Here is a 27,540-nt window from a genome sequence, read left to right as displayed (position 1 = left end):
GACTTTTGTTTTGGGGGAAGTTTTTGATTACTGTTTCGATCTCTTTACTTGTGATTGGTCTATTCAGATTCTCTATTTCTTCTTGATTCAGTTTTCAAAGATTGTGTGAATCTAAGAATTTATCTGTTTCCTCTAGGTTATCCATTTTGTGGGCATATAGTTTTTCATATTATCTACAATCCTTTGTATTTCTGTTGTATCCATTGTAATATCTCCTCTTTCATTTCTAATTTTATTCATTTGAGCCGTCTCTCTTTTTTTCTTAGTATGGCTGAGGGTTTGTCAATTATGTTTATGTTCTCAAAGAACCAGCTCATAGTTTCATTGATCCTGTCTACTGTTTTTTTAGTCACTATTTCGTTTATTTCTGCTGTTACTTTTATTATTTCCCTCCTTCTGCTGACTTTGGGCTTTGTTTGTTCTTCTTTTTCCTGTTCTGTTAGGTGTAGTTTAAAATTACTTATTTGAGATTTTTCTTGTTTGTTGAGGTGGTCCTTTATTGCTATGAATTTCCCTCTTAGAACTGCTTTTGCTGCATCCCATAAGAGTTGGTGTGTTATATTTTCATTTCATTTGTCTCCAGATATTTTTTGATTTCTCCTTTGGTTTCTTCATTGATCCACTTATTGTTCAGTAGCATGTTATTTAATATTTGTGACTTTCCCAGCTTTTTTCTTGTAGTTAATTTCTAGTTTCATAGCATTGTGGTCAGAAAAGATGCTTGATATGATTTCAATCCTCTTAAATTTATTGGGGCTTGCCTTGTTTCCCAACATATGGTCTATCTTTGAGACTGTTCCATGTGCACTTGAGAAGAATGGCATTCTGCTGTTTTTGTATAGAATGCTCTTTCTATATCTCTTAAGTCCCATCTACTCAAGTGTTTCATTTAAATCCATGATTTCCTGGTTGACTTTCTGTCTGGTTGGTCTATCCATTGATGTATGTGGGGTGTTGAGGTTCCCTACTATTATTGTGTTGCTGTTAATTTCTCCCTTTAGGTCTGTTAATAGTTGCTTTATATACTTTGGTGCTCCTGTGTTAGGTGAATATATATTCATAACTGTTATGTCCTCTTGGTGAGAAGTCCCTTTTATCATTATATATGTCCCCTCTTTGTCTCTCACTGTCTTTTTTCTTTTTCCTTTGATGTGGAAGGTTGGCCCTGAGGTAACATCTCTTGCCAATCTTCCTCTATTTTTTGCATATGGGATGCTGCTATAGCATGACTAGAGTGGTGTGTAGGTCATTGCCGGTATCTGAACTCGCGAACCCTGGGCCAGTGAAGCAGAGCACATAAACTTAACCACTACCCCACTGGACTGGCCCCTCATTGTCTTTTTTTTTCTTGCAGTCTGCTTTGTCTGATGTAAGTATGGCAACACCTTCTTTCTTTTGTTTGCCTTTGCTTGGAGTATTGTCTTCCATCCCTTCACTCTCAGCCTGTGTTTGTCTTTAGAGCTGAGATGCATTTCCTGGAGGCAGCATATTGTTGGATCTTGTTTTTTAATCCGTCCAGCTACTCTGTGTCTTTTGATTGGAAAATTTAGTCTATTTTCATTTAGAGTGATTATTGATATATGAGGGCTTAGTACTGCCATTTTATGTCTTGTTTTCTGGTGGTTCTATATTTCCAATTTTTTCTTCCCTTGTATTTCTGACTGTCATTTCAGTTTGGTAGTTTTCTGTGATGGTTTTCTCAGTGTTCTCTTTATTTATGAATTATGACTCTGCTCTAACTTTTTGTTTAATGGTTACCATGAGGTTTGTATAAAAGATCTTGCAGATAAGACAGTCCATTTTCTGATAGCTTCTTATTTCCATTAGCCTAAGCAGGTTCTAGCCCTTTCCTCTTCCCTTTCTGAGTTATTGTTGTCAAAAATTGTTCTTTTCTGTGTTGTGAGTTTGTGATTAAATTGAACTGTTTAAAGTTGTTTCTGATGTTTTCCTTCCCTTTATCTTTTATGTTATAATCGTATTTGCTAAGTGGTCTGATAGCTGCAATTTTCTGATTTTTCTATTTATCTTCTTGCTCAAAGCTTTGTAAACCTTTCCCTTTTTGTTTCAGGTATGAGGGCTTCCTTCAACATTTCTTATAAGGGAGGTCTAGTGGTGATGAACTCCCTCAGCTTTTGTTTATCTGGGAAGGCTTTTATTTTTCCATCGTGTCTGAAGGATAGTTTTGCTACATAGAGTATTCTTGGCTGAAAGGTTTTGTCTTTCAGTATTTTGAATATATCATTCCATTCTCTCTTAGTCTATAATGTTTCTGCTGAGAAGTCTGCTGGAAGCCTGATAGTGGTTCCTTTGTAAGTTATTTTCATCTGCCTTGCTGCCCTTAATATTTTTCTTTGTTGTTGACTTTTGCTGGTTTTACTGTTAAATGCCTTGGAGAAGGTCTTTTTGCATTAATGTAAGTAGAAGTTCTATTGGTTTCATGTAGTTGTAAGTCCAGTTTCTTTCTTAGGTTTGGGAAGTTCTCAACTATTATTTCTTTGAACAAGCTCTCTGCTCCTTTCTCTCTCTCTCTTTTCCCTCTTGAATACCTATAATCCTTATGTTGCATTTCCTAATTGAGCTGGGTATTTCTCCAATCATTTCTTCATTTGTTTTAAATCTTAGTTCTGTCTCCTCCTCCACCTGAAGCATTTGTGTATTTCTATCCTCCAAATCACTAATTCTGTCTTCTATAATGTCAGCTCTGTTATTTAAGGATTCTGGATTATTTTTTATCTCATTAATTGTGTTCTCCTTCTCCAGAATTTCTGTTTGGTTCTTTTTTAGTGTTTCAGTCTTTTATGTGAAGTATTCCTTCTGATCATTAATTTTATTCCTGAGCTCATTGAACTGTCTTTCTGAGTTTTCTTTTAACTCATTGAGTTTCTTTATGACAGCTAATTTGAATACTCTGTCGTTTTTACTGTAAATTTCTGTGACTTCTGGTTTGTATTGGTTTCTGGAGACTTGTAATTTTCCTTCTGCTTTGAAGTGTTGGTATAATTCTTCATGGTGTTTGATCAACTGATCCTTTGCCAGGGCCTTTGTAGTACTATTAGGTTCAGGTTCCACCTGCCATCTCTGATGGGAGGGGCAGGATCTGTGTTTTCTGAACCTGCCACATCTGCTTGAAGTTGTGCTATTAGGGCTTATCTTCATTTGCCTGCTGGCAGCCATTTGGCAGGTCACACATGCACACACAAGTGCTCTGGTGCTGGACTGCTGCCTTGGCAGAGGACCTGCTGAGCTGGTGTGCTAGGCGGCAGGGGTGGGGTGCTTTCTTTTGTGCTTGCACACTGGCACTCTGCTCACAGGCAGTTCACCTGAGCTGCTGCACTTGCTGGGGGCTCCTTTGCAGGGGCTGAGCCACTCCACTTGGTGGAGAGTGTTCCCATGGGTGAGGCTGCTGCAGCTTGGTGGACACTCCCACAGTCAAGCTTTAACTCTGAAAGTGAAAGTGTTCGTGCAGATGCCTGGCTGCCCCCCACCTACTCTTACAGTCATGTGCTGGCTGCTGTGTGAGGACCCTCGATCTAGGTTGCTGCCTCTTGGGAGGGGGAGGGATCCACTCACCTCTTCCTACTGCTTCCCAGGGATCTATTCCCTACCTTCAGATGTATGGCTGTGTGGATCTCTCTGATGTCCTGTTGTGCTTTGTAGAGAATCCTCTGTTGGTTAATGAATGTCCATTTAGTTGTGACTTTGTGGAGAGAGACTAAGGGAATAACTCACTCCCCATGATGCTGACATCACTGCCTCTTTATTTTTTTGATGTGCTCAGTTTTGAATGCCTATATATATATTTTTTATATATATATACACACATACATACATACGTATGTTTATTTAGTTTTTGTGGAAATTTTTTTAATATTCACAAAAGTAAAGTGGTGAAACCTCATGTATCTGTCATTCAGCTTCACCAGTTGTCAGGTAATGTTATATCTGCTTTCTCCTACTTCTTCCATCCCAACTTATTTTGAAGCAAATCCAAAATACTATGTTTTAATCTGTAAACTCCTTATTATCTACTCTGGAAGATAAAGACTTTTTAAAATTTTAATAACACAAGCACAGTTCATTGTTATACCTAAAAAATTAAAATAATCAACAACAACATCAACCATCCAGTCAGTATTCAGACTTTCTTGATTGCTTCATAAATGGTTTTTAAAGTTGGTTTGTTTGAATCAGGATCAAAACAAGTCTATACGGTATAATTGGTCAGTATATCTCTTGAGTTAATCTGTAGCTTCTCCTTACCCTCTTTTCTTGTCTTTTATTTGTTGAAGAAAAAGCTGTTAGTCCACCTCTTGGATTTTGTTGATTGTATCCCTTTGGTATCATTTAACATTTCCAAGAATATTTTTTACTTATGTTTAAATATACCTCATCTCCATACACTGTAAACAAAGTTTTGTTTAAATGCAAAAATTAATGCTCAGTTGTTTAATGAACACATGAAAGGAAGGATCTGAAGGAAAGTTTGTAAGCCTCAGAAAGTAGTTGCGTTTGTATAGCTCTGTGATAATTTTGATAACATTATATGATTTGTTACCATCTTAAAATATTGTAAAACACTAGAATGTAAAATTGTAGCAAGAATAGATATGCTAGATTGATTTTGGTTAAAGTGAAATTTTTTATTAACTTTTTTCATTTGCAAAAAAGATACCAGGTGATCAGCACTCCAACAGATTTTTTTATGGTAATGGAATATGTGTCTGGTGGTGAATTATTTGACTACATCTGTAAACATGGACGGGTGAGTAACATGCTGTGTAGTACAGTAAGTCCCTAAGCTAAAAAGGAAGAAAGTAGTGGGAAATACCAAACAGTAAAGAGATCTTCCAAGTCGGGGTTGCTTCTGTAATAATGCCCAGCTAAACATGTGGAGTATTAGACATCTTTTCTTTCTTAGAAAGTACAGCTTTCAAAATACTGATTTTAGGAAGTATGTTCCACTTAATTGCCAGCATGATGCTATACCTTTCAAAATGAAAAACCTGTTCCATAACATCATGTTGAAGCTTCACTTATTTCCTTTTCTTAGCACTTTCATGTAAGTTCTGCTTTAGATTGTTTTACTTGTTAATTCCTAAAAACATTGTACACATTTAGTAATGTTAGTTGAAAATTAAATATTACTGCTTTTACTGCTATTACTGCTATTACTGCCTAGCACAAAGAAAAACCTGTTGATTGACATGTTGAGCATTAATGCAAGTTTTTGGTTTGTTTGTCTGATTTGTTGAGAATTGTAACAGTTCTAATTAGCGTACTCAGTTATATGTAGGCTGATTATGAAACTGAATCTTTTGCTATGTAAATGTCCCAAATATTCTTAGTAGAGCTTCTTTTATATTTGATAGGTTGAAGAGATGGAAGCCAGGCGGCTCTTTCAGCAGATTCTGTCCGCTGTGGATTACTGTCACAGGCATATGGTTGTTCATCGAGACCTGAAACCAGAGAACGTGCTGTTGGATGCACAAATGAATGCCAAGATAGCTGATTTTGGTATGTAACTCCAGGGTTGTTCAGAAATGTGCTTGCTACCTTTTAAAGTGTGTCAGTAACAACTCTTACATAAGAACTTTCAGTTTCAACATTGTAAATTCTAAACCATGAAAAGGGATTAGTTGCAGTCTCCACGTGGAGGTACATGAAAATTTGCATGCAGTTCTGGAGCTTATAGTCTTTCTGAATTGATACGGGGGAGTGTCCATGGATCTCAGGGTAATATTTAAGAACTTAATAAAAGAATAGGAGCTTTTATCAGGGATAAAAGAAAAGGTAAATCGTAATTTTTATGCACCAAACACTTTCTGGGGTAAACACACCTGGACAGGATGCCATAGTAGGTTTTTTAGCAAAAGATTAGGAAGTGAGAGGTTACGGCAAGAGAGCTGGAAAGGTGCCAGAGTCCTGTGTTGCGTTATTTACAAATTTTAGTCTGTACCTCGTCTTTAATCTAAAAACCAGAAAACCGGTTTCCATGTTTCTCTCCCATCACTAAATCAGAAAACTCATTAAGTACTATAGTTCAGCTAGATTTTTGGTTTGATAGATTATTTTTTCTATGTTGAATTAAAGCTTTCCAAATTAAAAATTTAAGGAACATAATCTTTATAAATTGGAGCCTATCTGATTTCTACTTAGGTAGAAATTTTTTTAAAAGGGCTTTTGAAAGCATAGTATAAAAAAGTAATAGTTTCTGTTTTATTCTTTTAACTATATAAGTGAATAAATAATATTTTGATGCTTTTATGTTTGGAAAAGTTTATGTAATTTAGAATAACCTCAAATTTGTGAAGTGAATCAACATTTTTATTTAGAAAAGGAGTTTATTCATTTGTATATGTGATATACTTTAGCTTTTTTCTCTTGGGGTAACCACTCTCAAATGGTCTCTTTCTAGTCTAAAAATGCATTCCACTGCTTTTTTTCCAATAATTAAGAAATGATGTGTGCAGCATTAAAGACTTGACATTTTCCTCATGCATTTGTCTATATCTGCTTTTAAAAATATCTAGCACTAGGTAAACTTTACACCTTTTTTCAGGATTATCTAATATGATGTCAGATGGTGAATTTCTGCGAACTAGTTGTGGATCTCCAAATTATGCAGCACCTGAAGTCATCTCAGGCAGGTAATAATATACTAGTGAAGAATAAGCTTTTGTTCATGCTGATAATATTTAATTATTCTCTTTGGAAGATAAGATTTTTGTTTTGAGGAAGATTGGCCCTGAGCTAACATTTGCTGCCAATCCTCTTTTTGCTGAGGAAGACTGGCTCTGAGCTAAGATCTGTGCCCATCTCCCTCTATTTTATATGTGGGACACCTGCCACAGCATGGCTTGATCAGCAATGTGTAGGTCAGCACCTGGCTTTGAACCTGTGAGCCCTGGGCTGCTGAAGTGGGGCATGCGAACTTAACCACTACGCCACAGGGCTGGCCCCTAGAAGATAAGATTTTTAACAGAGTAGAAACAAATTTTTCCTTTGATTTTTCCATTATTGAAGAGAGAATAGTTAAACAATTTTTAAACGTTTAATTTAGATTTTGTTATGAATGTATTTAAGGAGTTTTTCCACTAAAAAAATGACTAAAACAAATCTTGATTGTTTCATTTTAGAAAAGTACAGGTAAGAGAGTAAGCATTTGCTAAATTCAAGCCAGTGTCAATATTTACTTATCAGGCACAGTCCTGTAATAATACTTTACATATTCTTTTATAAAGTATACTGACTATTGTTGTATATTTTGTCTTTAGAAGAATGAGGTTTTTGGGGGACAATATTGTTTTGTGAAATTAAACTACACAAGTGGAGATTGTGTAATTACTTATGTAACTTACTCATTGGTTCATTTTAAAAATGTTTATACAGATTGCAGTGGTAAACTCAAGTGTTCTACAGTGATCAATGTGTGATTTTTAAAGTTAGCAGAATTCTGTGAGAGAAAATATAGAAAAGGTGTTATTGCAAGTAGCAGATATAGGAGTTTGGACAATACAGCAAATGATGTAAATGATAGTAACTTTTATTGAAATGGATTATATTCAGACACAGGTTTGAGTTTGATAATGTGTAATCAGGTTAATTTTAATACTGTAGCAAGGTGAGGGAGAAAAGGAATAACATTCTAGGTGTTCTGGAGCAAAGCTAATCTTAATCCTACGAGCTGGCAAGTGATTAGGATGAATAATGTGCTACAGGATACATACTGTCAAAGAGATTGCCACGGGACTAGTTAGATACTTTAGTGTTTAAATAGTCCTTAAAATAGGTGGGTAAGGATAAAACTTGTATTATATTTGTATTTTCTTTTTTCTAATAGTTTTATGATAAAAATATTTAGCCTATACATTATATAGTATTGTTTTTTTCAAGTTTATGGTCATCTACTTTGTTATTTCCATCAAAAATCAGTCATAGAAGTTTTGTATTTTTTAGTCAATTGGTAAGTTCAGTTATATGAGTTTGTGCCAAATAAGTAAAAATAGCTTTTTCTTTTGGAAAACTTGAATAGTAATTGGTTAGACCAGTTATTCTCTTTGGGGAACAAACATTGAGCGTTGGGGAGGGACCACGGACTTGAATAAAGACCTGGGAAAGCGACATATACTGATCTATACTGTATGTGTATGTAGAAACAGGGTACGTATAGATGAGAAAAAATGACACTTGCATTTCATATTTGTGTTGTCATCTTTCTTAGATTGTATGCAGGTCCAGAAGTTGATATCTGGAGCTGTGGTGTGATTTTGTATGCTCTTCTTTGTGGCACCCTCCCATTTGATGATGAGCATGTACCTACGTTGTTTAAGAAGATCCGAGGGGGTGTTTTTTATATCCCAGAATATCTTAATCGTTCTGTTGCCACTCTCCTGATGCATATGCTGCAGGTTGACCCCCTGAAACGAGCAACTATCAAAGACATAAGGTGAATATTCTTTTTGTTACTGTTATCTACATATTCTGGTATTAATAATAGTACCACTAATTGAGTACCTGCTTTATGCTAGGCTCTGTAACACTTTACTTCATATGAATTTTACATTCCTTATTACACAAATCTGATCATGTCACTCATCTTGTAAATATTTCAGATTGTTTCCAGAGCTTTTCAGCTTCGGTAGCAAGCATGCGAGGCCCCTCAGAGGGAGGCCATCGTCCTCCTGCAGTTTATGGCCTGCACTTGCCACCGCACCCCTTGTACCAGTGCAACAGCCACGTTGGGGTTTCCTTGTTCCTCAAACATGACATGTATTTTATGCCTTCATGTCTTTGTTTATATTATTCCCTTTGCCTCTGATGCCTTTTCTGACTTTTTTGACCTATTAGATTTCCATTCATCCTTTAAAATTCTGCTCACATATCACCTCCCTTGTGAACTCACTTCTGGCTCCCCTAGGCAATGTTGCTTCCACTTCTCTGATTTCCACATTTTGTTCATGCTTTTATTCTTTCATTCTCATTTTGTGTCCAGCTGTTTCTCAGTGTGTCTTTCTCCTCTCTTAAATTGTGACTACAAAGGCGGAGGGAAACTGTCTTACTCATTTTTGTATATATAGTGTTAGAAGACCTAGGAATATAGTATATGCTCAAAAAGTATTTGAACAAATTTCAGATGGAAAACAGGGTGAGATTTGTGTAGTTTACATATGGTTGGTGAAATAAAGCATAAAAATTGTTGCTAAGATTTTGAATCCAAAAATAGCTGCTAGTGGGTTTGCTGTGAGGGCTTTCTTGTTATGTGAGAAACCTTGAAAGTGCAGTTGCTGTGTTACTGTGAATATGATCTTTATGTAGTGCACACAAGCCAGGGTGATTCATTGCCTTCCACTTTTTACTTATCATGTCATATTTCTTAGAGGGCTTTTTGTTCTTACCTAACACTTTATCAGGTATTTATTTACAAACACATTCTTTTGACATCGTTCCAGAATCCTTCCCCTCTCTTCATAAGCCAGAATGACTGTGCAGAGATCTGTAACTCTTGGAATATTTAGTGCTGACTGAGGCAGTTGTTTATGTGACTGCTGCCAGTCTTGCAGGCGAGAGCTGATCCCTCTTGCATTCTCTTTTCTTCCCCCAGCCTTTCTTCCATGTTCAGGCCTCAGACATAAAAATGTAAAATTGTAAATTAACACCAGATTTAGTTATGGAAAGTAACTTAGCAGGAAAAAAACCTCTTGTGTTCTCGGTTCTTTAGAATAAATAGTTCACTTTATTTGCTTTTCCTTAGAAAGAAAATTAGATATGCTGATATATGTACTTGCACCTATTTCTGTCAACGTATGTGTATTCTAAATGTATGATTTAGAATAGTAAAAGTACTGAGTCTGTTATTTTCAAACAGTTGTTTGTAAATTTACGGGCTTTAGGAGAAAAATGTAAATAAAATTCAACCAGGATGAGTTAATTTACGCATGTGTAGGTGGTATAGAATAGTGGCATTCGTCTCTGTACTTAAAATAATATAAAACTTGAATTTGAATTCATTTTTTAATTTACCCATATTCAGTTTTCTAATGTTTGGGAATTCTTGATTCAATAAAATATAGCTCAACAGGGAAAGAATTACAAATTATTGAACAATTATTATATACCAGGCATTTTGGTAGATACTTGATTTATTTTATTACACTGAGAATAGGTAGCTATTATTTTCATTTTCCAAACCATGAAACTGAAACTTAGAAAGATTCTGTTATGATTCATTTATGTATTTGCTTACCTTATTAAATTTTAAGTTCCTTTAAATTAGGGACCAAATATTAATATATGCTAGGCCTTGTGTACTTTATATGAATTGTGTTGAATAAATCTGTTTGTTGAAAATTATGCAACTAATAAGAGGCAGAAGTGAAGCTTAACTCAGAAATTGCCTGAATTCAAAACCTATACTATTTCCACTAATCTAAATTGCTACACCAGTTCTCTGACATGCATCCTTCCTCCAAATACCGTAATATTTTATATTTCTGTTATGCCACCACATTCTGTCTTATAGTGACTTCTGTACAGATCTTATGTTTGCTATAATCTGGTAAGCCAATGGAGGTTAGAAAATATATCTCAATATTAATTTGTTCAATTAATCATTTTTGCTTTTATTTATTGAACAAATATTTATTTAGCATCTGCTCTGTGCAAGGTCCTGTACTAGGTGCTGAGAATACAGTGGTAGATGAGACAGACGTTGTCTTCGTGAAAGTCACATCTTTGTGTTCTCCCGAGTGCCGTAATTCAGTATCACTATTAATGTTGTTGTGGCTAAAAGTGAAGGGTCTGAAGTTCAGTTGTGAACTGATATAATTCACATACCATAAATTCCCCCTAAATATGAATCCTGAGTTCTTCTGTTTACTGTCAACATATTGCTTCCTCTCTTTGTGCTTTAGTTACATCATATATAGTAGATTTGTTGAGAGGATAATCGTAGGTTGAACCATTTGAATTTACTATTTCTGTAGGTCTAAAAAACAGTTGAATACCAGAAACTGCAAATATTCATCCTAATATAATTAAAGCTCTTAGCACAATGTCCAGCACACAATGTTAGCTATTAATGTTTAAGTGAAAATATAAGAACCTTGTAGCTGCACTTAAAGAAGTTTAGGAACATTGTGAAGTTTCTAAAATGCGATTGGTAGTCTTCATAACTCATTTAATCTTAAGTCATATATCAAAATCAGGTGTCAGGTAGTGGTGATAGAAAGACATAATTTCTAGTGGCTGTGTTGTAACCCATGGGAATGAATTGATTTTGTCTCAGGCAGATCGTCACAAACATCCTGGTTACTGCTTGCCTTTGTAGAGTTAATTCAGAAACTGACTCCTGAAAATCAAAAGCTGGAAGTATGGCTTTTTAATTGGCAGTTTTGTTATTGTAAATAATTATGGTCCTTTATCTAATGAATTAGAAATGAAAATTTAGGTTATTTCCCTATTTATTATTTTTTAAATGTTTATTTTATCGATATAATTCACATAACATAAACTTCCCCTTTAAATTATGTAATTCAGTGGTTTTTAGTATATTCACAGAGTTGTACAATCATCACCACTATCTAATTCCAGAACGTTTTCATCATCCCCGAAAGAAACTCTATACGCATTATTAATCATTATCCTTTTCCTCTTCCTTTTAGCCCTGGCAACCACTAATCTGCTTTCTCTCTTTATGGATTTGCCTATTCTGGACATTTCATAAAAGTGGAATCATACAGTATGTGGCCTTTTGAGTCTGGCTTCTTTCACTTAGCATAATATTTTCGAGGTTCTTTCATAGTGTAGCATCTATCAGTACTTCATTCTTTTTGTGCTTGAAAAATATTCCGTTGTATGGATATACTACGTTTTGTTTATCCATTCATCAGTTAATGGATATCTGAGTTGTTTACACTTTTTGGCCCTTATGAATAGTGTTGCTATCAGTGTTGATGTACAAGTTTTTATATGGTTGTATGTTTTCATTTCTCCTGGGTATATGCCTAGAGTTTGTAATTGTTGTATATTGTTGTTGCTCTTGTTTGTTTGCTTAGTGATTTTACTGATTCAGTTCCATAAAGTCTATTCTTTGTTGTGGGTGGCCACTGAAGTCTTTGCTTGGTTAGGTAATGGTCAGCTAATTACTAGACAGAGCTTTCCTTAAGTGCATTGATCTAATAAGTCTGCCGGCCCTTGCTGAGGAGCTGTGTATGCATGTTGGGAGTATGTCTTCAGTGCTCCAGTGAGAAGTTCATAACTCTGCCTTAGTCTTCACTTCTTGCTAGTGCAGAGCCTCAAAGTCAGCCAGTGATCAGAAATTAAGGCCTTTCTTGGGCATGCACACAGCTCTGCATATGTGTGTGGCCTTCTTGAGTCCCAGGAATATATCAGAGTATTTCAAAGACCCCCATGGAACTCTTATTCCCTGACTTTTCCTGGTAAGTCTTTTGGTCAGCTGCTTATTTGCTCCAACTCTTTTTGCTGCTTTAGGCAGCTGGGATGTTAGACCCTTGCCATTGGTTCTTTTGACAAATGTCCTGGAGGGAAGGCTGTTGGCAGTAAGGGAAGTGTGAGTCGAGTCAGATAAGGACAAGACTTGTGAGCAGAGGTTTCCAAGAAACAGCCAGCCGTGTCAAATAATGGCACTTCTCTGGGGATGAGGAAAGGGAGATAGATATGGGGCAACTTAAAATATTACAAATCTTGCTGTTCTTACCGAGACTCAGGCATTTTTCTTGAATAAGTACTCCTTAGATTGTTGCAAGCCTTTGGTTAATTTCCAGAGTTCTTAACAAGTTGATTTTGACAATTTTTGCTAGTACTCATTGCTTTTATAGAAGAGTGAAGTTTTGAAGTTCATTCAAAAGTGCTCGTCTCCCCTATTTGTCACTGATATTTTTAAAATATCAGATGTAACAAAATTTATCTTCTAATATTTCTTTTGAAAAAATTAATATCCATCAGCCATTACCTAAACATCTCTTAGGTGCTTATTATCATGATATAGCAAATAAACATATTAATGAATTCATTTTTGTCTTCATACTTCACATGTCTATTTATCATTTATTTTTTCTGCGTTTATTGAGCGTTTTCTCTGTACTGGGTACTGGAGTACCCCTAAATAAAGCATGGTCACTGTTTCAAGGAGCTCCCAGTTTAGTGGGAAAGATTAAGAAAAAATCAGTAACTGTGAGAAAGTATGAATGTTATAATAGAAAGATCCACTAGAAGCTGTGGAAGTCTCTTCTTTGTGTGTCTCCTCAGGGCCTGGCACACCATCATTTCTCACTTGCTATTGCACTAGTGTCATTGTTATTATTATTATTTTTACTTTTTCAATTCAATTTCTGTATCACAAGCAGAATAATCTTTATAGACTGCGATTTAGATCATGTCACCCCTGTCTCTTTAAAGTCTCAGTGATTTTCATCAACCGTACATTCAAATTCTAAAACCTTTCTTATAGCCTACAGCTGTCAGAAATATCTGATAGGTGTTGCCACTGCAGCCTGTAACTCATGCTTTCATGCTATTGGCATCAGTTCAGTTCCTTGAACATGGCAAAACTTTTTCTGTTCTTAGAGCCTTTGCATATATTGTTTCTTTTGCCGGAAATACCTGTTTCCAACTCTTTGCTTATCTGACTTATAGTCATTCTGGTATCTGCTTACACATTACTCAGAGTGGCTTCCCTAATCATCCACCACCCATTCTGAATTATATTCTCTCATTTTACCCCAGGCTCTTCACTCACAGTCTTTATCACAGGATTTTCTATATTTGTATATTTGTAGCTATATATTTATTTTTGCAAGTATTTGTTTAATCTATATCCAGCTGGAATATAGGAGCAGAAGGAGTGTGTCTTTTTGCCATATTGTGTCCTTAGTAAATATTCATAAACTAATTAATTAGTCAGTAGAAAGCATTCAGGCAAAATATATGTTGATGTGAATGCAGTTAGGGGCTGCCCAGTTCTGCCACGTAGCAGTGCTTCCTGGTCTTGAAGGAATAGTACGTGTTAGTCAGTTGAAAACGGGTGGGATGTTCCAGGATGGTAATAGTAACATCGTGTGCAAAGGCCTATAGCTGTGAGAAAATAAGATTTAGGAGACTAGCTCTCAAACTTTTTGGTTTTAGTACCACTTTACAGTCTTAAAATTGAGGACTCCAAAGAGCTGTGTCTTGTTTGTTTTGTTTTTAATGCAGGTGATGTCTATTAGTATTTACCATACTAGAAATTAAAGCTGAGAAATTTAAAAATATTTAATTCACTTAAAAATAGCAATAAACCTAAGTGTTAATCTAAATAACCTATCTTTTATGAAAAAATCTTTATTTTCCAAAAAAACAAAAGTGGTGATAAGAGTGGCATTATTTTACATTTTTCAAATCCTCTTAGTATTTGGCTTAATCAAAGACAGCAGCTAGATTCTCATATCTACTTCTTTCACTCTGTTGCAATATGTTGTATTAATTGAAGTCCATAAAGAAAATCTGGCCTCACTCAGATGAGTGGTTGAAAAAGGAGGAACATTTTAATAGCCGTTCAGATAGTTATGGATATTCTTCTTTGATATATATTTTTGTTTTTTTGAGGAAGATTAGCCCTGAGCTAACTGCTGCCAATCCTCCTCTTTTTTACTGAGGAGGACTGGCCCTGAGCTAACATTCATGCCCATCTTCCTCTACTTTATATGTGGGACGCCTACCACAGCATGCCTTTTGCCAAGTGGCGCCATCTCCACACCCGGGATCCGAACCGGCGAACACCGGGCCGCCGAGAAGCGGAATGTGCGAACTTAACCACTGTGCCACCGGGCCAGCCCCTCTTCTTTGATATTAAACCAACACTTAACGTGTTAGTTGCAGTATCAAATCAGGAAACATATCTGAACTTTTGTGCTTTATTACAACAAAATCCGCTGGTCTGTTTTGCATTTTCAGTGGAACTTTTACCCATGTATCATTCTGTAACATGTATAGGTCGTTTGGAAAATATTGGGTTATTGAGTTAGACAGATTTTGCAAATGACACATTTCATTATCCATTATCAAAAATTATATTCATTATTATCATCACTATAAAGTTATCAGAAAAGTCTTCAAGTATTAAGAAGCTGTCAAATTCATGGAGGCAGATACAAATTATACAAAATTCTAAAATTTTGCTTGAAAGCTTGAATTTTATCATTGGCAACAAATACTTCCAGGTTTTTCTTTGAAGTGATAGGCTCATTTTTTTTATTTTTGAGAAAATGTCCGCCAAACACCCAAGTCTGAATAACTATAGTTATTCAAGGGTATGGGTTAGTTAACTTACCCAGGGTCACAAAGCTAGTAAGTGGCTAGAGACTAGGGCTTTCCGATTCTGTTGTATTCTATTGCCTCATGTCTAAATTATTTGGGACTTGCCAAAGCATGTTCTTACCATAGTGTATTGTGGTATTTTTCCTAGAGAGCATGAATGGTTTAAACAAGATTTGCCCACTTACTTATTTCCTGAGGACCCCTCCTATGATGCTAACGTCATTGATGATGAGGCTGTGAAAGAAGTGTGTGAAAAATTTGAGTGTACAGAATCAGAAGTAATGAACAGTTTATATAGTGGTGACCCTCAAGACCAGCTTGCAGTGGCTTATCATCTTATCATTGACAATCGGAGAATAATGAACCAAGCCAGTGAGTTCTACCTCGCCTCGAGTCCCCCAACTGGTTCTTTTATGGATGATAGTACCATGCATATTCCCCCAGGCCTGAAACCTCATCCAGAAAGGATGCCACCTCTTATAGCAGACAGCCCTAAAGCAAGATGTCCATTGGATGCACTGAATACAACTAAACCCAAATCTTTAGCTGTGAAAAAAGCCAAGTGGCATCTTGGAATCCGAAGTCAGAGCAAACCGTATGACATTATGGCTGAAGTTTACCGAGCTATGAAACAGCTGGATTTTGAATGGAAGGTAGGAAATTATAGTATTTAAGATCATTTGTAGACACCATTTTTCTATATAGTAAGCTGCTCTGAGCCTCTGAGTTGAGTACTGAGGTCAATAAAAAAGTTGTTTTTGGTTTAGATGTGAAAGCTGGTGTTGATGCTTCTGGATGATAAAGCCCATTCTTTTCAATAAAATATCATGTGCATTCAGATCAGAACAAATAAATGTCTGTAAGTATGAGGAGCTGTTCATGTTGGGAGCCTACATATTTTTGAATTACAGAATAGCATTTTTGGCTGAGAAACAAAAAGTAGTCAACTTGAAGTCACCTGTCTCAGCATGTATTATAGCAATAAAAAGTCATGCGTCTTCAAAGGTAGTATGTTTTTACTTTTCTCTCTCTCTTTTTGGAGAGGGCTTTTTTTTTCTTTTTGCTAGTAGCTGTAGCAGCTAGTAATTATACCATCAGGACATATTTCTTCAGTCAACAAATACTTTTCTCTAAGTTGAGATAATCTGTCTTATTTGGCTGGTGCTTTTAATCTCCTTAGATATGTTTTTCTTAGCTCACATTTTGCTTTTTTTTAATTAGTGCTCAAATTCATTTTTATTCTATTTGTGTATGTGTGGGGGGAAAGTATTTTTTCATTTCAAATATCACTTTCACTCGTTTCTTTCTTGAGGACCGAATGTATTTTTAAAGGAAGAAGAAAAATGTTCATGTATACCATGTAAATATTCATTTGACATGTTTGAGTGAATCAGTCATTTTCATTTATTTGTACATGAAATGAATAAACAAAATAATATTTCCTTAAAATCGTTAAAAAAACAGACCTCCTTTTTCTGAAGCAGTTTTATTTAGTTAGTTAAAAAAGAGATGTTAATGTCTTTAACATTCCTTACTGAAAAATTTTTGGAACTAATTCGATACATGTTTTGAAAACCCAGAATCATTTTTATCTGAGCTGCAGTTTCCTTCTCTTCAAAAGGCAGATAATCTCTTCCTCACAGGCTTATTGTGATGCTTAAATTTTGTGACAGTACCTGTGACAGTGCCTGCTGCAAACCATTAACATCTTAGTTCCAGTTTATTCCTTCTACTCCATATTCACAGGTTAAGTATTCAAGCTGAGGCTGAGCAACCAGAATTCTTATTGTTTTAAGGTGGATGCATGTCTAGAATGATGGCTAGACTCTACATAATCTCTGAGTTCTCTTTAAATTTTAATTGCTGTACACAAACAGTACTGTTAGTGGAGATTAAATAAATAGTAAACTACAATGTAGTATAAAAACAAAAAGATCATTCGGAATTATTTCTCTACCCCACCTCTGTCAGTTATTTGTTTTGGTATTCTTTGTAATAAGAATAAAAAGAGAGATATTTCGTAGTTTGTTATTTATTCATTTATTTATTTTATTGAGGTCATAATAGTTTATAGCATTGTGATGTAGTTTGTTTTTTTAACATTTTCCTTAAAGAAGATTTCCTGTTTTAGGTAGTGAATGCATACCATCTTCGTGTAAGAAGAAAAAATCCAGTGACTGGCAATTATGTGAAAATGAGCTTACAACTTTACCTGGTTGACAATAGAAGCTATCTTTTGGACTTTAAAAGCATTGATGGTAAGGAAGCTGTGCAGGCATGAGCTCTGAGAAGAGAAAACTTGGCACTAGTTGGCAAGATGTTAAAATCATCTCAAAGCTGTGGTGGGTAGGTTTTCTATACTGGTTTTTAAGTAATCTGGACTTAACTAAAAATGTGAGTGAAATGAAAATGATTGAAGAGACGTGGAATATTTCTAATCCAGCACCTCTCCAAAAGAAGTGCTTCCTTTTGGCCTGAAAAGGTCATTGGAAATGTTGGCTGTGGAGCAAAAGTAAGGAACAGTAGGAAGTAGCTTTTGCCTAAAATTAGCTGACGTGTCAGGTTCTTTCTCAGAGTTCTTCACTGTTGGCCTTCTGATACCTAGACTTCCCTTTCACCAGCTTACCTCATCCGGGTGGCCAAGGTGACCACATAGACCTCTCCTGGGATTTAAGTTGGATTTCTGTGCCCAGGGCCATCCAGGAGCCAAAGGAGTCAGGGGAGCTGGTTGTGTCCCAGTACACCATGTGTGCCAAGAGTCAAACCCGGGTGAAGCAGATGTGCTTGTTCCATTTAGAGGCCCACGTGGGATCAAAACAGCATAAACCAAGGCTCAGGAGAAGAGTAGAACAAGAATGGAACTGAATTCAGAGTCAGGGAAGTTGTTTAAACAGAGCATTGAAATTTTATTCTTTATCTGCCATTAACTGTAGTAGTGTTTATATGGTCCCCAGACCACCTTCACCAGAATTACCCAGAGTTCTTATTAAAATGCAGATTCTTGGGAGCTACCCCAGATCTACCAAATCAGAATCTCTGGAGATGCGTCCTGGGAAACTGGAAATCTGCATTTTTAACAACATTTTCCTTGCCTCTTCTACCAGACAATTGCAGTGTGTACTGAAGGTTCAGAAACTACTGTGTGATGGTAGCTTGTTTTTATCTTAATAATTTTTTGTCAGTAGGCTGCAAGAAAATAAGCCTCTAAGGATGTACTTTCTTCAAATGCAGGGGTATCAGTTTGGTTTCAAGATTAACGCCGAAGACTACGTTGAGAAGGATTTCAGGGTCACATTTTGGCTATTTGGAAGTCTTGTGATTGATTAGTGATGTCTGTTATAATTGTGGGAGTGAGGAGGTGTTGCCACCTCTGCTTCTAAAACACTGAAACAGGATGTTCATTATTAAGCTGTCCTTGCTCAGATGCATTTACTTACTTAGTTTTCTGAATATAGCATCTTCATAGGAAGGGCTCGAGCAAGTACATGTTTCTTATAAACGGCTCTTCTTTTGTCCATTTCAGATGAGGTGGTGGAGCAGAGGTCTGGTTCCTCAACACCTCAGCGTTCCTGTTCTGCTGCTGGCTTACACAGACCAAGATCGAGTTTAGATTCTGTAACTGCGGAGAGCCATTCGTTGTCTGGCTCTCTCACTGGCTCCTGGACGGGAAGCACCTTGTCCTCAGCTCCACCTCGCTTAGGCAGTCACACCATGGATTTCTTTGAAATGTGTGCCAGTCTGATCACTACTTTAGCCCGTTGATGATCTTTCTCTATCTTTCTGTTATTGCACTGTGAAAATCAGATATATTCTTTAAATTATTATTTTACTTATGGATATCACATGCTCTGCAATACTGGGTGAGAGACGTGAATGTCTCCAGGGGACACTCAATGCCATTGAAATTACTGAAAACAAAAGTCTGACATTTTATTTACCTGTAGAAATCTGTAATTCTATTTTTCCTGTGATAAATTCACATAAGCATATCTTTAATAGGTGAACATCAGTGAAGATGACTGTTAATTTAAAATTGTGAGTGCACTACAGATGATTAATATGCCCTCACTGGTGAACCATCTCAATCAAAGGGTATTGGCAGGACCGTCTTGCTTGACTGTTTAGTTGAGGTAATCCAGTTTACTTCCTAAAGTTCAGCAGGATTTAAGCTGTGTTTATGCACCCATTTCTCTTGTACAAGAAGATTAAAAAATGAAAGAACCATTAGTAAGGTAGTATTTGAATGTTGAAATCTTAAAAGCCTGCCCCCAAAATTCCAGAACCCAAGTTCTTCTAGCAGTTTTTGCAGATACTGCCCAGCGTTCCACAGAAGGGCTAGGCTCCTGGAACAGGTAACCGTAATTCCAGGTTCCTTAGAAACAGCTGTAACCAACTAGAGGATTTATCTTGAGAGTTCCCTGAATAATATATTTATATTAAGAGCCCTCAAGGTTCTTCTCAGTATTGGAACATCTGGAATTGCAACAACTTTTGTCTTTTTCATAAACTTTTATCGTTTTGAAACATGCCTTCAAAACCTACCTTTCTCAAATTCTTTTTGGCTCTATTTATTTTTGTACTTTATCAGGTGTGATAAAATAGACAGTGAAATGAAACAAAGCAAAATATCATAGTCCCTTAAAAGAGATCTCTTATCTTTGATCTCTTATTTGGGGGGGGGGGGTTGGGGAGGGAGTGTGTGTGTGTGTGTGTGTGTTTGAGAGTTTGCCTCCCACAATGCTAATTCTTCATCTAAAGTTTGTTGTAGTCAGCCACTCCCTCACCTTCCCCAGTCACCATTGTCTTTGTTTATTGTTTGATCCTTGGTGGCTGTTGACTTAACTTTTAAATCTTTTCTGGTTCGATTTCTTTGTTCTCTATCTTGGTTGCTAGCCATCTGTTTTGAAAACACTCTTCTGGCCCTAGGGGCTTGTGTATACTTCCAAAGCTTGATAGGCTGTGACCTTCACTGTTGAACCTGTTAGGCAGGGAAGCCTTAGACATTTAAAAAATCCTCTCTTGAATAAATATATGTGTGTTTACATATATACATATATTCACACACCAGTGCTTTTAAAGGAAAACCAAACAGTTTTTTTGTTTTTCTTTACTATTAACAGAAACAACCTATATACAGCAGAGTAAATAATAGCTCATTGATTATATTTTTAGTAAAAGTAATTTTTAAATTAATTGTAGTTTATCTAATTATTATTTATTTGTTTTAATATGTTATAATTAACAATCCCATTCACCTGACTTACCCTAGGAAAAAAAAAGATTAAGCTCTTGAAAACGGAAAGTGGCTATGCCTTGATAGGTTCTCATTGCCAAAAATGATGTTTTCTACCAAGAAACAACTGAGAATATTAGGCCACGTTTCTTCTCTGTTTATGGAAGACAGGCATGTCTGTCTTTAAATTTTGAGTTAGGAGTTTGCAGTGTGTCACATCATATTGTTTTGTAGAACCTTTAAAAAATAGTGTTAAATAACTTTTTATGTCTGACTTCTTAATATCAAAATAAAAGGAATCCTTGTTTGCCAATTTGGGAAGGAGGGTGGGGTTGCAGTTAAGATGTTTTAAGTTTAAACCTTTGAAAGATTGCCATCTAGTGGCACCAAAAGGTACTTTTTCTGATTATTTTTATAGGGATAAGCAGTCCTGCTGTGTTAGTGTGATGTGCAGTGTAGACCTGGCACCATTTTGGCCTCTCAGAATGCGTAAATACCTCTTTTGGGCAAAACAAGACCACATCATAATATTTGCGTGGCCATGAATGCGATGACTTTAGAAATAAGGAGCTTATCTGATTCCTTATACCTTAACAGAATCCCTCATAATTTTGAAGGCGGAGAAACAGCAGGAAGGAATCCAGTGGTGTTTTAGCTTCATTAGTCTAGTAAATCAGATGTTAGAAACTTATTCATATCAAAATTACTCTATATGGATGATTATCGTGTTTTTTGAGAGTTAAAAAGATTATTGACTATTTTCTCATTCTTGCTAGTATTTATGAATATCTACAGTTTGATCGTCATCTGTTGAATTTTCGGAGGACCAGGGGTCACGGTTGTGGTTGTCGTGTGCTGAACGGTTCCGAGCACAGCGGTTGTGTGGGTGTGGGTGGTGCAGTGACTGGTTGTGGAGAGAGGATTCAGGAGGCTCGCTGGCGCGCTGGGGCAGCACGTGGTCATAGGATGCTTTTTGAGGGAAAGAATCAGTTGCTAAATTCCCACATTTCAGTCTTGAAAACTGGTTAATTGTGGAGGTCAGATGTGGCATATAGACCTGGGGTAGGAACAGTTCCTTCCGGTTAAGATTCTGCAGGAGAGCTGCTGTTATAAGGCGTAGCTCTCTCATGGAATGGACTCCATGTGATTCTCCAGCAGCCTTTCCCAGCCTGGGTCCTGTCAGATGCTCTGCAGACAGGTGATTCCATTGAACAAATAGGAAAACGTTACAGGCTACTCCTGCTTGAGGATGACAATGGAAATGAGCACTAAAGACTTTGACAAGTCCTTCTGTGAAAACAAAAGAAAACTATTGAAACTGCTTTGCCCGAGTTGACCATCTTTTTACACTTATTATCCCCTGGGGAAAAGCAATTTTGGCAAATTTGGCAAATACTATTTTAGAAAAATTTTTGGTCCGGGTTGTCATAATTAGGGTACTTAAGAATGCAATTAAGCTTTCCTTTTCCTTTCTCATTTGTTGGAGAGAATCTAGTTCAAAATCAGAATAATTTCGTTTTAACCTGTGGGCATTTTTATCTTGAGCGAATGCTGGACTAAGTAGAATTTTATATGTGTGTAACTTATTTCATAGCACCTGGATCTTTGTAATCAGGTTGTGGTGTAGTTTGGGAGCAAAACTGATTCTTTTTTGTATTGACTGGATAACTGAGCAACCTTAAACAAGATTACTTGTGAAAAAGGACTAAGACTGGTGACTCATGCTTATGGCTCTGTGAGTAATGAGTCAATATCATTGGTTCTTACTTTCAAAATGTATAGTCGGTGAACATTTTCTAAATACTTTCCTATAGACGCCGTATTTAGATTTAATCCCTGTTATCCTTTAACATAGGAACAAACAACATCTCAAAATGAATATGGAGGGAGAGAAGTGTTACAAGTTGGCTTTTTATTTTGATCAACAAACTTTTAAGGGACACTTTTGTAATCTCTAGTACTTGCATTCCTTGATACTAGCCATCTATAAAGAGAATCCAGGAGCCTAAATTAATCAGAAATAATAGTATTTCTATGTCAGAGAATTGGCTCTATGTCATACAGAAATTCTCCATTTTCCGCAAATAGGTTTTCCATAATAGTTACATAATTCTGGGTTCACTTTCTCTTATTCCCTGGCCAGTTTGTACTCAGGGAATACAAGTTGATTTTAAGTATTAGATGAGACATAACTGAGAAAATAATTATAGACAATTGTTACAGATTATTTGCCTATTTGGATTTATCTGTAGCCTCTCTTAATGTACAGTATACTGAGTTAATATGAGCACTGTACCTTTTATTTAAGAAGCTTGGAACGTGCCACCCACAGACACTGCATCTTTCTCTCTTCACTGGTTAATCATGTAAATCCTATTAATAGTTGTGAAATCTCAGTATCTAAATGCTAGACAGGTTCTCAGTTTTGTCTGTTTTTAAAGACCCCCCACCTTTTCAATCTAGCATTTCTTTACTTGGTTGTCTTGTCACTCTGTGACTTTTAAAATAGGAGTAATTTATTTGAATAATAGTTCTCAGAGATTCTACTTTATTAAAAATTCTGGATGAGGGATATGTGCAATCTGTTGGTAAGTCACATGCTATGCTGGGCCTCACTTTTGTGACCTCTAAAATGGGAGGGACAGATGAAAAGACCTCTGAAGTACCTTTGAGCTTTAAAGTTCTGTCTTCTCATATGATTTGTATTAGTGTTCACTTTTTATATATTTAGAGTTTTTCTATAGTGTGAATGTTCTATATTTGTTTGGTGATGCATTTTGAAGATATATACTTGAATATTTTTCTAAATATAGCTGCCCTCTGAAATACAAATGGCAAAAATCATCCAGAAAACCAAACATGTTAACACATCGTGTACACTTGGTGTAAAGCAAAACATTACTAATGTGGAGTGGTGGAAGTGTTCGACACGTTTTATAGTGATGTTTAGATCCAGAAATCTTCCATATCTACTCACTTATTTGATCCTTTGCAGTAACCTTGTGAGGTAACCATTTTCCAGATGAGGAAGCAGGACCAGAAAGCTCTTCGTAAAGCTTTAATGCCATACAAGTATTCACTGATGGCCCCTGCTCTTTATATGCCAGCTTCCTCTGGGGAGGATTGTCTGAATCACTGAAACATCTGGGTAGTTGAGTAATAAAAATAAACATAGATGTATTGCTTTTAAGTCTTAGAGTGACATAAAGTAGTCTTAACTGAATATTTCTTAGTTTAATTATTTGAACCAGTTGATTGTACTAAGTGTAATTATCTGAAGTATTTATGATTAGCATATTGATTTTTATAAGTACTTCTAAGTTATTGAGGGTGCTTAAAAAATACTGAAGAAACTTTTTAGGACACGATTCTTCCTGTAATTTTATTTACATGATTCTTATAGCACAATCTTTTTTAAAAAGTAAAATTAGCCCCAGCCCCTATCTTAAATTATCATAGTGTTTGACTATTATATGAATTAGGCTTATCTAAATTTCATATACAGATTGATAATTTTTTGTTTTGTGTGCCTATTAGAAGATAAAACACTATTTTCATAGAGTATATTTCTATTCACGAACTACCTATTATCAGCTTGTTAGTCTCCCTTATGAAACTTTGAAATGTAATTTATGTTTGATGAGCTTTAAAAATTATATAAATCTTATTTAAACAAGTTGCTGGCATCCTTACTAGCCTTTCCCACATACAGTTATGATGCATTTGATGCCACTGAACAGTAACAGCATAGAGAACAGGACCCACAGTCCAGACTGGGTTGAGTTTTAATTAAACTTTTTCAGCCATAACCTGATAGGAATCAGGCTGGGTCTGGAAGTTACCAGACTGTGGGCCTGTGTGTGTTTTGTGAGGCAGTGTTAATGTTTACTGCCAGCCTTGCGTAGCAATCCCGTTTGCAGCTGTGGCTGTGGGTGTGACTCTTGGTAACTCTTGTTTATATGTAAAGCAGTTTAGATTTCATGGAAGTAGCTCATGATTATGTGGACAAGCAGGGTAGATAAATTTGAGTTACATTTAAAGTGCAATTAATAGGAAATCCTAGAGTAGAGCACCCTTTCCAGGAAAAAAAAGTATTTGTAGAATATCCTAGCATGAAAACTGTTTTGAACATAAATAGAATTTTGACAAGGTTCATACAATGTTTTGGGTTTTTTTTATTCGGGGTTTGCTACTTTGTGTCGATTTAAAATTTCAAGGAGAAGTAGGAACATTCTAGCCAAGGAAAACCGCATAGTTAATTTTTTGCTGCTAATTTAAGCATGCATTTTTCACAGCTGAAAGTCCATTTTAAGTAAGTTTTGTTATAAAGGCAGGCCATTTTTCTAGACAGATAACATTTTCCTAAAATGGAAAAGAGAGACAGATCCACTGGTCTAAAAAAATAAAAACACCTTAATTGTGCCTTCTTTTAATTTACAGGAACAGTAATAATTAGTAAAAAACTTATTTGAACTGTATTTTCCTTCTCCCTGATTCCTCTCATTTTTCCTTAAGTCTGCCCTCCACTCGCGGTCACGCTGTTGGCTCCGCCTGTTGTTGGAGGCCCCTGTGGCCGGCCCTCCCCTGTTGCGTCCGCGTCACCCGCTAGACGATGCTTCTGTTTCTGCTCTGTTGCTTCCTTGTTAAGCCGACTTGGTCAAAGTTTGGCTGCCTTCCTGCACAGGTTTTTAAAATGAATGCAATTAATAACAATCTTTATATTGCAACCCTTTAAAAAGTTTATAAAGGAAAGAAACAATGCAGAGCAAAGATGAAAACCTCATTTGGAATTGATTCTCAGCTCGGCTGCGGTGGGCAGCAAGTCACGTAACCTCATTCAGTTCTCTCATCTGCAAAACGTGGGTAATGACCTACCTCACAGACGTGTGTGAGAAGCTCTTTGAAGGCCCTTGTTTAAATACAGGGTTTATCATCCTCATATTTAATGTAAATCCCTTCCTTTCTTTTTAAAATAGCTATCTTTGATACTGATAAGACGTGTATCTTGATTTTAGGTAAGTTTTACGTGGTAAGAATATAGTGGTAAAAATATGTAAGACGACACTTTCACAAATTATGCTATTCTTATTTTGAGTGACTTAAAGTTTCTTGAAAACACTGAATATTCAGATATTAAAGTTGTCTTTTATTGCAACAAATATTCAGAACTTCCTAAAATGTGGGCTGAAGCTGCCTTAATGTACCAAAATACAGCTTTTTCTCAAGACTATTCACAAATATTGATGGTTGTACAATGTTTTGAGTATTTAATGTAAATTGTGGTAAAACTGTGAACTCTAAGTGTAGTAACCTTAATGTTGTAGGAAGAATGCTTGTGTTCTTTATCATGTATGCCTAAATATCATACATTGAATCTTGAGTGCAACAAATAAAACTGAAAGTTGACAATCACTAGGCCATGTCCATGACAATCATAAGAAAATGTAAGGTCAGATATTAATTATTCAAATTTTTTTCATGAACATCCTGCATTTATTCTTTCTAGCCCATGTTTGAAAAAGAAAAAAAATCCCGTAGGCTGATACATTAACCCATTGAGCACTTGATTAAATTAAAATTTTAAAATCTATTAAATTTTTTTTAAACTGTTGAAATTGTGATTGCTTTTTATATTTTGTCTCGGGAAGGAAGAAAAAAAAGACCAGACTCCCAGTGCTTTTTCGCAGTTTTAATAACCATAGATTCAAATTTCAGTTTTGTTTGTTACGTGTTTTTCGTGAGTGTGAAATGGCCAGTGGGCAGGATTTGTCTTCCAGTAACACCGGTGAAGCTGTCTTCTTGGATTACACAGCGTTTCGTAGTCACAGGTTCTCCCCAGTTCATATTTGCACTGTGCAAACTCATAGGTGACAAACACAGAAGAGAAAAGCAGCCTATCTGATTGCTTATAAGCTTTTTTCACAAAATCACATTAAAGTCTCTGGTTCATTTGAAAGCTGTTGTTGTTTCTGTTCAGTCATTAGCCTCATATTCTGCATGTCAGTGAATAGTTACACAGAAAGCTGTTGCAGGAAGAGATTGCCGTGGTTCCTTGGAGATTGTCTACCCTCTCTGTCCACTTTGGTCATCTTTGTTGTAAATTGTAGTTTCCAACTTCAGCCATTGTATTAGTTTTCTATTGCTGCTATAACAAATTACTACAAATTTAGTGACAACATAAATTTATCATCTTACACTTTCGTAAGTCAGAAGTTTGGTAGGCTTAGCTGCTGTTTCTGTTTCAAGTCACTCAAGGCTGAAACCCCAAGCTTTGGTGGGGCTGGGCTCTGGGAGAGAATCTGTTTCAAGGCTCATTCAGGTGGTTTGCACAATTCAGTTCCATGGTGGTGCTGTGGGACTAAGGTCCCATTTCCTTTCTGGCTCTTGGCTAGGGGTCATTTGAAGCTTCTAGAGGCCACCATCATTCCCTAGCCTATGGCTCCCTTCGTCTTCAAAGCCAGCAACAGGGGGCTCATGCTACAGATGTGTCCTGCCTCTTCTTCCACTCCCTCTCTCTGACTGGCTGACTGCCTCTTCTGCCTTCCTCTTCTGATTTTAAGGGCCCATGCGATTAAATAGGCTTCATATGGTTAGCAACCTTAATTTCATCTGTAAAGTCCCTTTTGCCAAGTCACATATTTACAGGTGTAATACCAGGGCATGAAGATCACAGAGGTCAAATTCTCCTTACCACAGCAGTAGAATAAGGAGGGAAAGGCCTAGAAGATCTCAGGCTAACAACAGAATTTTACACTAAAGCCTGCTGAGGTTAGAGAAGCAACGTAGGTGTGATCTTACGTACCGATAATGGTCACCTTCCATATTTACATATGTAAAAGCAACTTTTTGAGAAGCATTGTACTCTAGCCTTCCTTAAAAACACATCAGGGGCCGGCCCCGTGGCGCAGCGGTTAAGTGCGCACGGTCAGCTTTGGTGCCCCGGGGTTCGCTGGTTCGCATCCTGGGTGCGAACATGGCACCTCCTGTCAAGTCAT

General features: G+C 36.4%; 1 protein-coding gene across 3 annotated transcripts in view; it reads left to right on the top strand.

Moving 5' to 3' along the window:
- PRKAA2 (protein kinase AMP-activated catalytic subunit alpha 2) overlaps window positions 1-26,501 on the top strand; it is a 70,730-nt gene extending 44,229 nt beyond the window's left edge. For 2 of the 3 annotated variants that reach the window (XM_070609477.1, XM_070609478.1), the window contains exons 3-9: window positions 4,669-4,762; window positions 5,370-5,514; window positions 6,560-6,647; window positions 8,222-8,446; window positions 15,461-15,965; window positions 17,444-17,570; window positions 18,836-26,501. In XM_070609477.1, the coding sequence (XP_070465578.1) occupies window positions 4,669-4,762; window positions 5,370-5,514; window positions 6,560-6,647; window positions 8,222-8,446; window positions 15,461-15,965; window positions 17,444-17,570; window positions 18,836-19,074 (1,423 nt within the window). In that variant the 3' untranslated portion in view covers window positions 19,075-26,501. The remainder of the gene's footprint in view (window positions 1-4,668; window positions 4,763-5,369; window positions 5,515-6,559; window positions 6,648-8,221; window positions 8,447-15,460; window positions 15,966-17,443; window positions 17,571-18,835) is intronic. The other variant, XR_011537331.1, reaches the window with a different exon arrangement.
- The last annotated feature ends 1,039 nt before the right edge of the window (window positions 26,502-27,540 follow it).

Source organism: Equus przewalskii, chromosome 2, assembly GCF_037783145.1.
Source record: "Equus przewalskii isolate Varuska chromosome 2, EquPr2, whole genome shotgun sequence".
Lineage (NCBI taxonomy): Eukaryota > Metazoa > Chordata > Mammalia > Perissodactyla > Equidae > Equus > Equus przewalskii.
Note: the sequence above shows the minus strand (reverse complement) of the source record. Positions and strands in the feature narration are given on the sequence as shown.